We start from the raw sequence: 13,619 nt of genomic DNA on the forward strand, positions 1-13,619 counted from the left end.
TGTGTAATTATTGTCAGAAAATTTGGTCTGTTTTTCACTGAAGTCTTCTTTAATTATATTTTTAATTGACATAATTGTACATATTTGTGGGATAGATAATGTTACTATACATGTATTGTACAGTGATGAGATCAGGGTAATTAGCATATCTATCATCTCAAAGATTTATTATTTATTGGTGTTGGGAGCGTCCAATATCCTCCTTCTATTTGAAACTATAATATATTATTGTTAATCATAGTAATTCTACAGTGATATAGAACACTAGAAATTATTTCTCCTATCTAGATGCAATTTTGTAACAAATTTCTTCCTATGCTTCCTGTCCCACTATCCTTCCCAGCTCCTAGTATCCTCTGTTCCACTTTTTACTTCTGTAAGATCAACTTTTTTAGCTTCCACATATGAATGAGAACATGTGATGTTTAACTTTCTTTTCCTGGCTTATCTCACATAACGTAGTGTCCTGCAGCCCCGAAGTCTTTTGTTATTGCAAACATGAAGTCTTAAGACAGAAACCCTTGCTCCCTAGAAACTCATCACACAGTAGGTACAATGCATAAAATGAAATGCCATAGAAGCTTTTTGGAGTTTTAAGTAGAGTGTTGTGGATCCAGTGACAGAGAAAGAAAAAGTTCACTGGGAAAAAGTCCACTGGGAAAGTTTTTCTTAAAGGATCTAAAACGTCATTAGACTTTAGTGAATAATTACAAGTTTGTTAGATAGGAAAGGGCATTCCAAGCAAAGGAATATAACAGTAAAAGTATATGAATATTATATTTAGGGAAATTGAATAGAACAGTGAGGAGAGTTAAAAAGTGTATGTTGAAGGGGCAAAATGACAGTAGAAGAAGTTATTTAGAAAGACCTCTAACCATATTATGAAAAACAATTTAAACAGAATTCTAAGCAATTTATTCTTAATGTACATATGCACATTTTTTCAGAGGCAGATGAATGTAAAGGAAAGGGATTAAGGTACGTCATGATATTTGATAAATAGCATTGTTCTTGTAACATTACATGAGCTTTGACAAAATTCGAAGTTGCATTTGTAATATTTTCTGTAGGCCTCTACAAAAATTCAGTTCTCTTGGTAATAAATTCATTGTCTGCTATATGAGACAAAAGGAAGTATAACCATATTTCTCTTAGCAGTTATGAGTGTTGTGGTATGAATCACCCTATGTTTAAATTAGCAATGAAATATAGAGACAATCAATAAATATTTGATGTTAACTAAACTCTGAAAACATAAGTCATAGCATTTCCCTAATACTTAGCTGTTCAGAAGACTGTATGCATTCTTTAATTTACCTATGCTTTAAAAGTATTTCGAAACCTAATTATCTGAATCCCTGGGGGTATTGCTGTTGAATAAAGCTATCCCTCCTTTATGTTTAATTTGTAACTAGCTACCAGAGTGAATCATTTATGTTTCCTTAAAGTTTTTCCATAGTGCCCATTTATATATTCAATAGGCAACTTATTGAGATAACATTAGTATATATAGCATTAGTATAACAAGTGAACTTTTAGGAAAAATGGCGTAAGATTTTTGTAAATTAATCATGGCAAAATATTCAAGGAGCAGGGGGCTACATAGTTGTGAAGTAGACCCCTATTGATAGATGTTAGTTTTAGTATTTGACTTAAACAGTTACTATTTTCTGAAAAGATCAAAATTAGCAGTTCATCTTGATTTTAAAAAGAGAAAATATAAATTAGCTAGGCTGTGACAACTCAGGTATGTACATTGTTTCATCTATGACTGTATCAAACTTTCAAAAATATTTATTATAAGCTTCTATTAAAATGCATAATTAGATGTTTTCATATAAATGTAGAAGGATAATTATACTAAGCCTTTCTCATGCCAGGGTGAATCCAAAATGAGTAAACTGTGTAGGCTATGCTTGTCCTAATCTTTTCATGTCTTTTGATTGCAAGGATCTATTATTATAAAGAGATATACATGGTACTAGCTTTGATCTTCTTCCTTAGGGATGTAAGTGAAACCGCCTTCACATTTTCATAAGCTCTTTGTTTTAATTACAGTGTAAAACACTATGTTTCATATAATAGGAAAATATTTAAAATAAGATTAGTCTGCCTATCTCAGAAGTGTGGCATGAAGCATTAAATAGGCTAAATGAAAAACACACATATATACAATATATTTAGCTTCTGATTCAAGGAATTCAATCCAGTGGCTATATTTTTAAGTAATCACCTTGAAATACTGAAAGTTCATTCACTTGATTCCTATAACTAATGTTTTCAAAAACTGACTTTGATTTGGAATATCTGGTTTAAAAATAAATAGGTGCGTTATATAGCAGGCTGTTCTTATTTGCTATTTCCTAGAGGGATAATGTAAAATATCCTAAAACTGTAACAATATAAATTGTCTTTAAAAATTGAAACTTGCCTTAGCAAGCTGATAACATAGGCTCATTAGGTAAATCCCATTAGGTCTATCTTATTCCTGAAAAAAAAAATGTCATTTTTGAAGCATGATGAATTTGTGTATATCTCTATGTACATGTGAGTATTGAGGTGGGTGGTAGATTAGTCAAGGCTCTCTAAAGGGACAGAACTAATAGGACAGATGAATATATGAAGGGGGGTTTATTATGAGAATTGACTCACAGGATCACAAGGTGAAGTCCCACAATAGGCTTGTCTGCAAGCTGAGGAGCCAGGAAGCCAGTCTGAGTCCCCTGACCTCAAAAGTAGGGAAGCTGAGAGTATAGTCTTCAGTCTGTATCTGAAGGCCTGAGAGCCCCTGACAAATCACTGGTGTAAGTCCAAATTCAAAAGCTGAAGAACGTAGAGTCTGATATTTGAGGGCAGAAAGCATCTAGCACAGGAGAAAGATGGATGCCACAAGACTCCGCCAGTCTAGTCCTTTCACCTTCTTCTGCCTGCTTTTATTCCAGCCACACTGGCAGCCGATTAGATTGTGCCCACCTAGATTAAGGGTGGGTCTGCCTTTGTCAGTCCAGTGACTCAAACGTTAATCTCCTTTGGCAGCACCCTCACAGACACACAGGAACAATACTTCCCATCCTTCAATCCAATCAACTTGACAGTATTAACCATCACAGATGGTTTGCATATTTTCCCAAGGGATTTTCCCAAAGAATTACTCTATATCTATGGCTGCATATAGGTGAACCTTTGGACATTAAAACAAAATAAAATGAACAAAACATTCACTGTCAACTTTTAACCTTAGCTGGATACTCATTGTTATTACAAAGTTGTTCTTTCACAAATTCTTAGTTGACTCCTTTTCTAATTCTAACAGCAATTACTCTAAACCTTTACAACTCTTTCATGTCCCATTCTTCAAACTTCTAAAACTAATCCTGCTTCTCAGTTTTTTGAGAAAACACAACTGATGAAGACTATGTTAACTTTCTTCCATACCAGCTAAAAGTTTATCTATTTCATTTTTCTATCTTTTTTTTCCTCAGGACAAGTGTTTCTACTATTGTTTCTGTTCTTATTCCACCTCTGTACGTTTTTCTTGGGCACATGGCTCTACTTTCACCTTTTTCTTGGGCCTCCAGTCTCTTTCTCTAGTGGTATATTTCCCTCAGGCTATGAGTCTGCTCCAGATTTTTAGAACTCACTGTATTTGAACTTTGTCATAAGTGATTCCTTTATTGAAATTTCACATAACTTTAGTAAAGCTCCTTTCCCCCTGCATCCTCCTCCTGTGTCTGTGGCTGAACTTTGTTTCTTCTGTCTCCCTGCCTGACCTACTCTTACCTCTTTGCCTCTTTCTCTTGACCAGCTATTTATCGCCTACCCTCCTCTCACTTCAATTTAATCTACCCCATGTCTATTCCTCTAGTTTTTCACCAACTTTGTGTAGCCCCAGTTCTCTTGTGTTGCCAGTTTTACCCAGTCTCCTGAGTTATAGATGTAAATATTTCACTGACTAGATATTTTTTCTTGGATGTTTCCAAAACATCCCATACTCAGTATAATTTGTAAATGGTTAGAAAGTCATACATTTGGGTTCAACTATCTGAATTCAAGATTCTGGCATTTACTAAATGGTGAGCATAATATTCGAGTCTAGTTTCCTCTTTAAATACAGTCTTGAAATTCTATTCAACCAACCCGTCTTTCCACAGTACTATCTCCTCTCACCTGGATGGTTGCAATAACATTCCAGTTGATCTCCCTGCTTCTACCTTCACTTCACTGTAGTATATATTCTCAACACAGTAGCCAAAATGATTCTTTAAAAAAGTAAGCCAGATCCTGATGGGAGAGGAGAAAGGAAGAAATCAGTCAGGCAAGCAGTTAGGGCGGGTCCTCCGTAGAACTTCTTTAAACCAGGAACAGCCTGAAAATCAAGCTGCAGGCCCCAAATAAGAAAAAGCCCACATCCCTAAATGGAAACACCCACTCTGTGAGCCCAGATGAACAAATTTCACTACTTTTTTGGGTACATTTCTCTCCCCTTGGTGCCTCTGTTCCGTTTTGTGCTCTTCCTCCCAATTGTCTCTTATTTTTATTTGTTTTACATATACCCGTCTTTCTGTGATTGGCCACAGGCGAAGTCTTCATTTGCGTAAAGTGAAACATCACTCCAGCTCTGCGGGTCAAATGTTCACTTCTGCCTCCTGTTGGCTCTTTACACTATCCTGTCTCCTTCCAAATGGTGCATTTTCAAAAACAGCTCACAGACCAGTCAACCCACTCTTTCTCATTCCCAGTCCATAAAAACCCCAAACTTAGCCCCACGGCCAGCAACCGTCTTTTGGGCTCCCTCTTGCTGCTGAGATCTTTTCTGTCACTTAATAAATCTCTGCCTTAACCCTCTCCAGTCTGTATGCCTTATTTTGGTTGTGGGACAAGAATCCGGAACTCTGAATGACAAAAGCAAAGAGCTGTAACGCTCCCTGTGCCTTGCAGAACTACCAGAGTGAAAAAGCTGCAACGCTGTTGCACTGCTCAGAATCTTTTAATGGTCTTCCATCCTGTTTTCTGTTTGTTTGTTTGTTTTTAGTAAAACAAAACCTGTATCTGATCTCCTCAGATGTGGTACTCTCTGACCACATCTTTTCTTAATTCATCTTTTTCTGCAGGCACATTGACCTTCTTAGTGTTCCTCCTGCCTCAAATCCTTAGCCCTTAACCTTTTATTCAAATGGGTGTCACTCTCACCTTACTTCAGCGTCTATTCAAATGTCATATTCTCTGACATATACTCTGACCACCTATTTAAAATTGTACCTGCCTCCAAACTCTAACCCTCAATCCCCATCTCTGTTTTATTTCTCTCAATAAGGTTTATCTTTTAATATGCTATACAATTAGCTCATTTGTTTTGCTTTTGTTTCTCTCCTCCCATTATAATGTAAGATCCATGATAGCAGGACTTCTGTCCTATTTTTAGATATTTATTTTCATTATTGTATCCCTAGTGCCTAGAACACAGTAGAAATTCAATAATGTATTGCATAAATAAATAAATGGATGAACAAGTTGAGATGGAGTGCTGGAAGTGCTTTTACTGCTACATATCATTAAATATTCATTATTTATTATTTCTAATATTATTCAGCTCCCCCCTATGAGCGGGCTCACAGACATATGTACACATGCACTCAGTCTGTTTTTTCTATCTATATGTTGTATCTTGGTTTTATGACACCATCCATTGTTTAAGACTACATACATGAAGATATATCGGGGATTTTCAAATATTTAGTCACCAATTCTTAACTCATACTTCACATCACTTGGATCAGAGTCTTTATCTAATTCCCTAGTACTTTAGTCCAGTCATCTTGAACTCTTCTCTAGATAATTGTAAGAGTCTTTTAGGAGATGGCTCTGTAGCATGTTTTATTATTAATTATCTTTTCTTAAGTATTTTCCATGACTTCAAATTACAGACAAAATACTTCCAATGGCAATCAAGGTCCTTCATTATTGATCCTGACCTATGATTTTCAGATGCTCAATTCCAACACCGTAAGTTATTTTTATGGCCTTCTTCTTTATATTTTCAACAAGTACCTATCAATTATTCACTGAGTCATGCACTGTGCAATGACATTTCTCCCTCTCCACATAACCATTTGTTATGCTTTGGGAGGAATGGAGATAAAATCTAGTATTTCAAGATCATAGATCAAACACAAAGTAGCTATAGATACAATGAACATCTGTTCTAACTTTTCTGGGATAAACTTGGTTTATACCTGTTGTCCCAGTGTAATTACTAATAAACCTACTTTCAGTCTGAGAACTCTCTCAGCCTGGAGGTAAATTATATGGTTTCTTTATCTATAAGCAAAAGAATTTGAATTGTATTCCATGCTCTTTTTCTATATTAACTTCAAAAGTTATGTGACAGCCTAAAGCAAAATGTAAGCCCTCCTCCTTCAGCATTCAAGCATGCTTATAAATATCACACACCACTGTTTGGTGGAGAAAACCCGGGTCTTAATACCTGAATGCCATTTCATTTTCAGCAGAAAATTGATTTTTTCTCAAATGCACCACAATAATTATTATCTTAGCCACTGTTTACTCTAAACTTTACCTGGAATGTTCTGTATTCCACTTATCCAAAGCCTATCCATCTTTAGAGGAATGCAAACATCCCAAAACTTTTTTTTTTATTTGTCTCAATCTGTCTCTTCCTGTGTTCTCTTCTTTAACCATTTTTTTGGGGCGTGAGATCTGTAGGCACAACTAGTCTTTTGGGTCCTTTAAGACAAAGACTGGCTTCTACATCTTTGATTCTACAACACCAAGTCTGGTCCAAATACAAAGTATGCTCAAGCAGCTTCATGTAAAAAACAATGATGACAGTGGTGTTGAGTGTGGTGTTGGTGGTGAACTTAGTGAAAATATAAAATATCTATAGTTTGAGAATGGAAAAGGCTATTCTTATACCCACATTTGTAGATTTTAGATATATGTGTGTTTGTAATGCATATTTACTGAAATTTATGCTGCTAGTCTCAGGTGGAGGGAAGTCGAGAGAGAGACAGAGAAAAGATGTACCGTATTTTATCAAATCTAGGATACTACTGAGAATATAATATAGTATTATTTTTATATTGCTCGGGCAAAGTTGTCAATTAAGTTATGGCCTAATGCTTTCATATCACTTAGAATTTTTATATGATATTCACTGAAAGAGCTCACTGAGACCTATTTAATGATAGGTTTTTTTAAATCTTAAGTTGTTTTTACATACAGATGACAAAAGTACTGGTGGAACATAATGGCTAAGGTGTTCCCAATACTACTTCACATTCAGAGGCCATCATTGTAAGAAACATTCCTATTTCAGACATATTAAGGTGTAAAAAATAATTATTTTTTAAAGGGATTCACAGGATATAAGTAAATATATTATGGAAAAACAAACATCTGATGAGTTTGTGAGAACTAGAGGAAGGGCTGCAGATTTCAAATATTCTGAAACAAAGGAAGGAAAATAGCAGACATTTAGTCACAACCAACTGTAGAAAATCTGAGATAGGAAAAAAAGCCTTATGGAAGTTTGCTATCACTTCTGCCTTCTTGTAGCAGAAGTTGTCACCTTGGAAATCATGGCAAGAAAAGGAAGAAAATGCTGTGATATTGGGGACCCAACTCATGTAGAGATGTGAAGCCCAGTATCAGGATGGATGGTTAAAAACTGAATACTCAGAAATGGATTTTAACTATAATATTAATATTTAACTCAACTGATTTTTTTCTTCCTCCCAGAGCTGAGAAAGAAACTAAAATTTCTATGCTCAAGAGCTTCTGCTTTGATTCAACATCTTATATAAAACTTATTTGCTGGAATATCTATATTCCATCTTTGATCTGATAAAGCCCCTAGTCATAAACATAAACAGAATTTTTATTTCCAGAACAGATTGTGTGAACCTATAACAAAGTCAAGCGTATTAAAATTGTGTGTTTGAGCTGAGCCGTTAAAATTAGAAAAATAATTGGTTTGTCTTTGCTGCTGAACAGAAAATGTGGATCATATTCATGTACCTTTTATGCATTGCTTTCTCATGTTTCATCTTTGTACTGCTCCTTCTGCTCATGTTCAGATCATTCATATTTTATTTTGAAACATTTTCATTTTCAGATCAGCAGTTGTGTGATCCTGGTGAATTTCTTTGCCACGATCACGTGACTTGTGTCTCCCAGAGCTGGCTGTGTGATGGGGACCCTGACTGCCCTGATGATTCAGACGAGTCTTTAGATACCTGTGAGTATAAAGGTTCTCATGCCATTCAGATTTACCTTACATGTGAAACTAAATGTCAGTTGTTTTCATGGATGACTGCTGTTGTAGCTGATTCTTTTTTTTTTTTTTTTTTTCAGATAGCCTAAGAAACTTGAAACCTTTTATTTGTGTTTTTTTAAAAAAAATGAGTATGTGAAGGAAGGCATAAAATGCAGTTTTGGAATGTGAATTAACTTATAAAAGGAAAAAAATGTGAGGTTAATTAATTCAGCATGATTGTGTTAACACTAGAAAAAAATATTTAAAATGTAGCCTTAAAAGGGAAAGAGACCTTCTCCAATAAATTATCTCACACATTTTGAAACAGAAGGAATATTGAGGAAATGAAGCTTTAGTTCCCATGTTATTTATATTAATATCTTAGGGCATCATACAAATAATTGCACATATTTTCCTTTGAGCCTGAAAGATAGAAACTTTATTCATTCACAGAGTTAAGATCTTTGCCTTTATAGTATCAGATTAAGAAACCCTTAGTATACATGAGTCCTAATCACAGTTGCACTACTATAACTTGGAATCCACTGAAGGTTTACTCCGTGTTATAAATACCACTGTAACAAAATTATAAATAATAATATGACCATAGCTAAATATGCCCCACTTTTTTTAAAACTCACTTATAAAAGGTCTAAACAGTTCCCTGAATATTGATAGTGACATTTCTAGAACTTCTCATATCAACCTGTGCTCCTGAGGCAACCAGGTATGCTGACATGTCAGTGTCATCCCCAGAGTAACCACATGAAGTTAACCTTAAACCACATGAAGTTAACGTTAAAAAAAAATCCATCGTCTTCATTGCTCGATATTGTAGAAATAACAATTATTGGTTCCATTTGCCATTTTCATCTATCTGTTTACAAGTGTTGCAGACAGTTCTGAAGAAAACCTTGCTGTTAGAGTCAAATGCTTATTAATTTCCTTTGTGTTTGACAGTTTTTTAAGGTTTCTCAAAAAGTGAAAACTTGAATATTTGCATGAATTGCTTCTCTTTATTTTGAGCCAATCACTTTTTCCACAGGAAGAGGTTATAGTCATTTATACTACATTTCCAATTTTCACTAGTTAACTCCCCAAAACCTTTAAAAACCCTTTACTAGACTCCTTATAGCATAGACAAGGTTCTAGGAAGATAAGTTATAAAATCAAAGATTAATAAAAAAATTCTAATGAATAAATTGTGATAAACCCATATGGAGGAATATTACTTGGTAATGGCAAGGAATGAAGTATTCTCATACTTACTACATGGATGAACCTGGAAATCATGCTAAAGGGAAGAAGCTCATCAAAAAAGATCTCATATTTTATGATTCCCTTCATATATAAGATGCAAAATAGGCAAATCTACAGAGAAAGAAAGTGGGGGACTGGTTGCCAGCGGCTAGGTAAGGTGGGGTATAGAGGAGGGAATAAGGAATGACTGTTACTGAATATATGGTCTTTTGGGAGGATGATGAAAATGTTCTTAAATTAGGTTGTGATGATTCTTGCACAACTCCGTTGATATATTTTAAAATGTGGGAACGTTTCAAGATGAAATTTGGGGGAAAAAACATGGGAACATACATTTTAAATGGGTGAATTATGTCATGTGAATTGTATCTTAAAGGTATTTGAAAAGGAAAGATAAATCTCAATATTGTGCATATGAATGAAGAGATATAGGAATGTAGAAAGACAACAATAATAAATACTTTGGCCCCACATCATGCAAGTATCAAGACCATATTTCAATATCCTAACTCTTTTTAAGCTTTAGCCCTCTCCTTTTCAAGTGCTATCTGGAAGTGAAATGTTCTCCTCTTTGGCTACAAGGAAAGACTGCCGTGGCATAATCAGAGTAAGAGACAAGTTCTTTAATTTTGGTAATAGGGTCTTGCATTCTGCTCTGATCCTGCCATGAATTCTGAAAAGGAGAAAATAACAAGGACAGGACATAGATTTGCAGAATTCGTATGCAGGAAAGCCAGGGGGAAGGAGAATCCCCATAGAACTGTGTGACTGGCACAGTGCAGGAGCAGTTGAGAAGAAATGGTAGCATAGCATATCTAAGCTGGAGTCTCCTTCATGCTGGTGAATAATGGTGAACAAGGATGTTCCCTTTGTGCTCAAGAGGGAGCCTAGTGGGAAATCAGACAGGAGAGATTTTGTGTCTAAAGGAGCACTAGTAACCTGTGTAGTCAGTAGGTAAAGTCCAGAGAGAAAAGAGACCTCTCGATGCATGTCAAAATAGGTGATGACAAATATTATGCCCACCTCCTATGCCCACTCCATGTCTCTAAAAACATGGCAGATACCCAGTAGGCCCACACCAGTAGACCAGACTTGTATGTGCTGACCAGTATTCACCTTGAATGGTTAGGCGTCTACTCAAAATGGTCTAAGGTCACTGCAATGCTGTTAAATATTTGAATAGCCACCCTGCCCATAAGGTACATACCACCTTGAATTTTCATAAAAATGGGGTCCTTCCATTCATAGAGATTAGGGCCTTTTAGCAGATGGAGGCCTCAAATTGGAAATTGCATGTTAGTTAATTAAAAAGAGAATGATGTTCTGCTTACTTAGTTTGTAAAATGAGGTCCATACCTGCTCAAGATTATTTCTGGTGGTTAAGTACACAGTTCTTTCCTTTCCAATGACATTTGATGGATTCAAATTTAAAATGTTTCTTCACTTTAGCCATTCTGATTTTAACCTCTAACATTGAAATTGCTGAATATTCTTGAAGGCAACACTGAAACTGCTCTTTATTAATGTAGTCACATGTCAAAGACAGAGAAATAACTGCTTTTCTACCTGTTTTATTCATTTAATCTGTTCAAGATATTTAGATTTAAGTTTAATTAGCCTGTTCCATATAAATGGTTTCTGTCAATACCAATTGAAATTCGGATGCACATGGAAAAAAAGCTTTATGGAAATATCAGTCTTTTGCAAATTTAAATTTCTCAATCCAGATGTTCGCCGTTATCATTTTCTGTAATCACAGTGCTTTGTAATATGTTGTTTTATAATATTCACGTGTAGTCATCACTAATCTACATAAAATAATTGCATAATTTTATAATTATATGAATGTATACATTTGATATGAAAGATAAATATTAACAATGAAAAACCTTGAAGACTGAGTCTTAGGAAGGATAACGTGCTCAGTACATGAACAAAAGTATGTTAAAATCTTTGATTTGAAGACAAAGTATGTGGTATCTATAAAATATTAGATAAAAACAGCTGATACAGTAGTTATTTTTTTCTGAAATCCGCTTAGCTTTAAAATGATAGACCACTCTAGCATAGAATTTATTGTTACATTGTGAAATCTCTGAAGTGACAAAATTCTAGCAGGAATTAAATGGATATTGTTTGGAAAGAAAAAAAGCTTTACTTATAAAACACTGATGACCTAAATGCTTCAGAAGGAAAACATGTATAGAAAAATAAGAAATCTTGGAAGCTAAATGAAATTTAGATATTTACAGATCTGAAAGTTTACTGAGTCCATATTTTCCTTCTCTTCTGTGTTTGTGCTCAGGCTCTAGGAGTATTCTCTAGTATTCACGAAGCAGGAGTTAAAATTCACTAACAGCAATACACTTAGAAAACTGCTGTGTGAGGTTGGCTTACAACTCAGCTGATTTCATGTTGGGAAGAGTTGCTAAAATATGCTATTGGAAAATTTTAATTTATAATCTTACCCTTGGGTATGAGAAATGACTTTTAGTCATAAAAATGAAAGCCTTTATTTCTGCATATTACTTAAAATAATTTTTCAAGTATCTAAATAATGACTAACACCCGTTTTAGGTTCTATGAGACCATGAGAATAGAAAATCAGGGAAATCACCATCTTTCTACTCATAGCTTTCAACCCAGTGTTGTTAGTATAGCGTGTAATGAGAATGAAAATGAATAGTGGAAATGTTTAGAGAATGAGAGCTTGGTACCACCTGTAGCGGGGAAGTCTCCTTGAAAGGCACTTTTATTCTGAGGTATTCAAAATTTAATTCTTTCTAGAATTTTCTGTGGAATGCTTAATGATACTTCCTTTTCAACACTTGGCTCCAGCTGATGTATGATATTTTCTGGAAATCTGACATCATTATACTTAAAACTAGATTCTTTCTTTTTAAGAAAGGAAGGTATTAGCCATGCTATTCATCCTTCTTCCCTATTACCCGCCAGTTCCCTTTCACAGAATCATTTAGTGAGTTCTTCAGTCACAGATCATATTTTGGACATAATAACTCATTGACCAACAAAGGAGAATAAAAATGGCCTCATCAATATATGCAAGGTGGACTCTTCTCCGTCCTGTCGTTTTGCAAGGGTCAGCATGCTTTTTTTCTGTAAAGATCAGATAGTAAATATTTGGACTTTAAAGTCCCATATAATCTCTGTCTCATATTCTTTGTTTCTATTTGTTTTTCAGTTTGTTCTGAAAACCTTTAAAAGCTAGGAAGAAAACAAAATCTCTCAGCTTATAGTCTGTACAGAAACAGGCCACATGTCAGATTTGGACAGCAGGCTATTTAATTTGCCAAATCTTTGTTGTAGTAGCGTAGCTGATATATATCTGCTATATAGGTGAGGCAGGTCTGGGCTCAGGCACTGCTGCTACATGAAACAGCATAACCTCACATAATGAATGCATGAAGTGTGGAGTTGTGTTTGTATCAACCAGTCATGGTGCCAGACTGAGGCAATATGGTATAGTCTACATATGCTGGGTTTTGTTTCCTTCTATTTTTGCATACTTTCTTATTGGTTAGGATTGCATTTGACCACATGTTAAAGAAACAGTGACTTAACCAAATAGGGGTTTCCTTTTTTCATTAAAAAAAAAAGTTGCAAAAGTAGATAATTCAGAACTACTGTGGCGAATCCAGAATAACAACAGGCTTCTTCCATCTTTCCTACGCAGGCCCATATCCATAGAATGGTTGCTTCTCCCCTAGTGGATAATTTCATTTTGGACAGCCAGAAGGAAAGTAGAAAAGGGAGAGGCAAATTCCAGGTGAGCCTCTCTGTCAGGAAAAGGATAAATTTCACAGAAAGCAAACGTACTAGATTTCCTTCACCAGAATGGATGATATGGGGCATGGGGCAATGAGTATTCTCAACAAGATCTGTTGCTTTCCAAAAAGATATCTGGGGTTCTTCGAGTAAAGAAAAGGGGAGAAGAGATATTGGGCAGGCAAAGGAACCTGGTAGTATGTACCACAGCGTCCCTTCACTCTCCTCCTTGGCATCTGCTGCACAGGAGATGATATGCACAGTGCGTGGTCACAGCAACTGCTTGGCTCCAAAGCTC

The 13,619-nt window shown here is 35.4% G+C and overlaps 1 protein-coding gene across 1 annotated transcript in view; it reads left to right on the plus strand.

Moving 5' to 3' along the window:
- The first annotated feature begins 1,544 nt into the window (after positions 1-1,544).
- Positions 1,545-13,619, plus strand: part of LRP1B (LDL receptor related protein 1B) — a 1,560,879-nt gene continuing 1,548,804 nt past the window's right edge. The window contains exons 1-3 of the mRNA XM_064382912.1: positions 1,545-1,549; positions 3,037-3,113; positions 8,135-8,257. Of these exons, the coding sequence (XP_064238982.1) occupies positions 1,545-1,549; positions 3,037-3,113; positions 8,135-8,257 (205 nt within the window). The remainder of the gene's footprint in view (positions 1,550-3,036; positions 3,114-8,134; positions 8,258-13,619) is intronic.

This window comes from Aotus nancymaae, unplaced genomic scaffold (genome assembly GCF_030222135.1).
Source record: "Aotus nancymaae isolate 86718 unplaced genomic scaffold, 86718_ANA_hifiasm-v0.15.2.pri h1tg000029l, whole genome shotgun sequence".
In the NCBI taxonomy this organism is placed as follows: Eukaryota; Metazoa; Chordata; class Mammalia; order Primates; family Aotidae; genus Aotus; species Aotus nancymaae.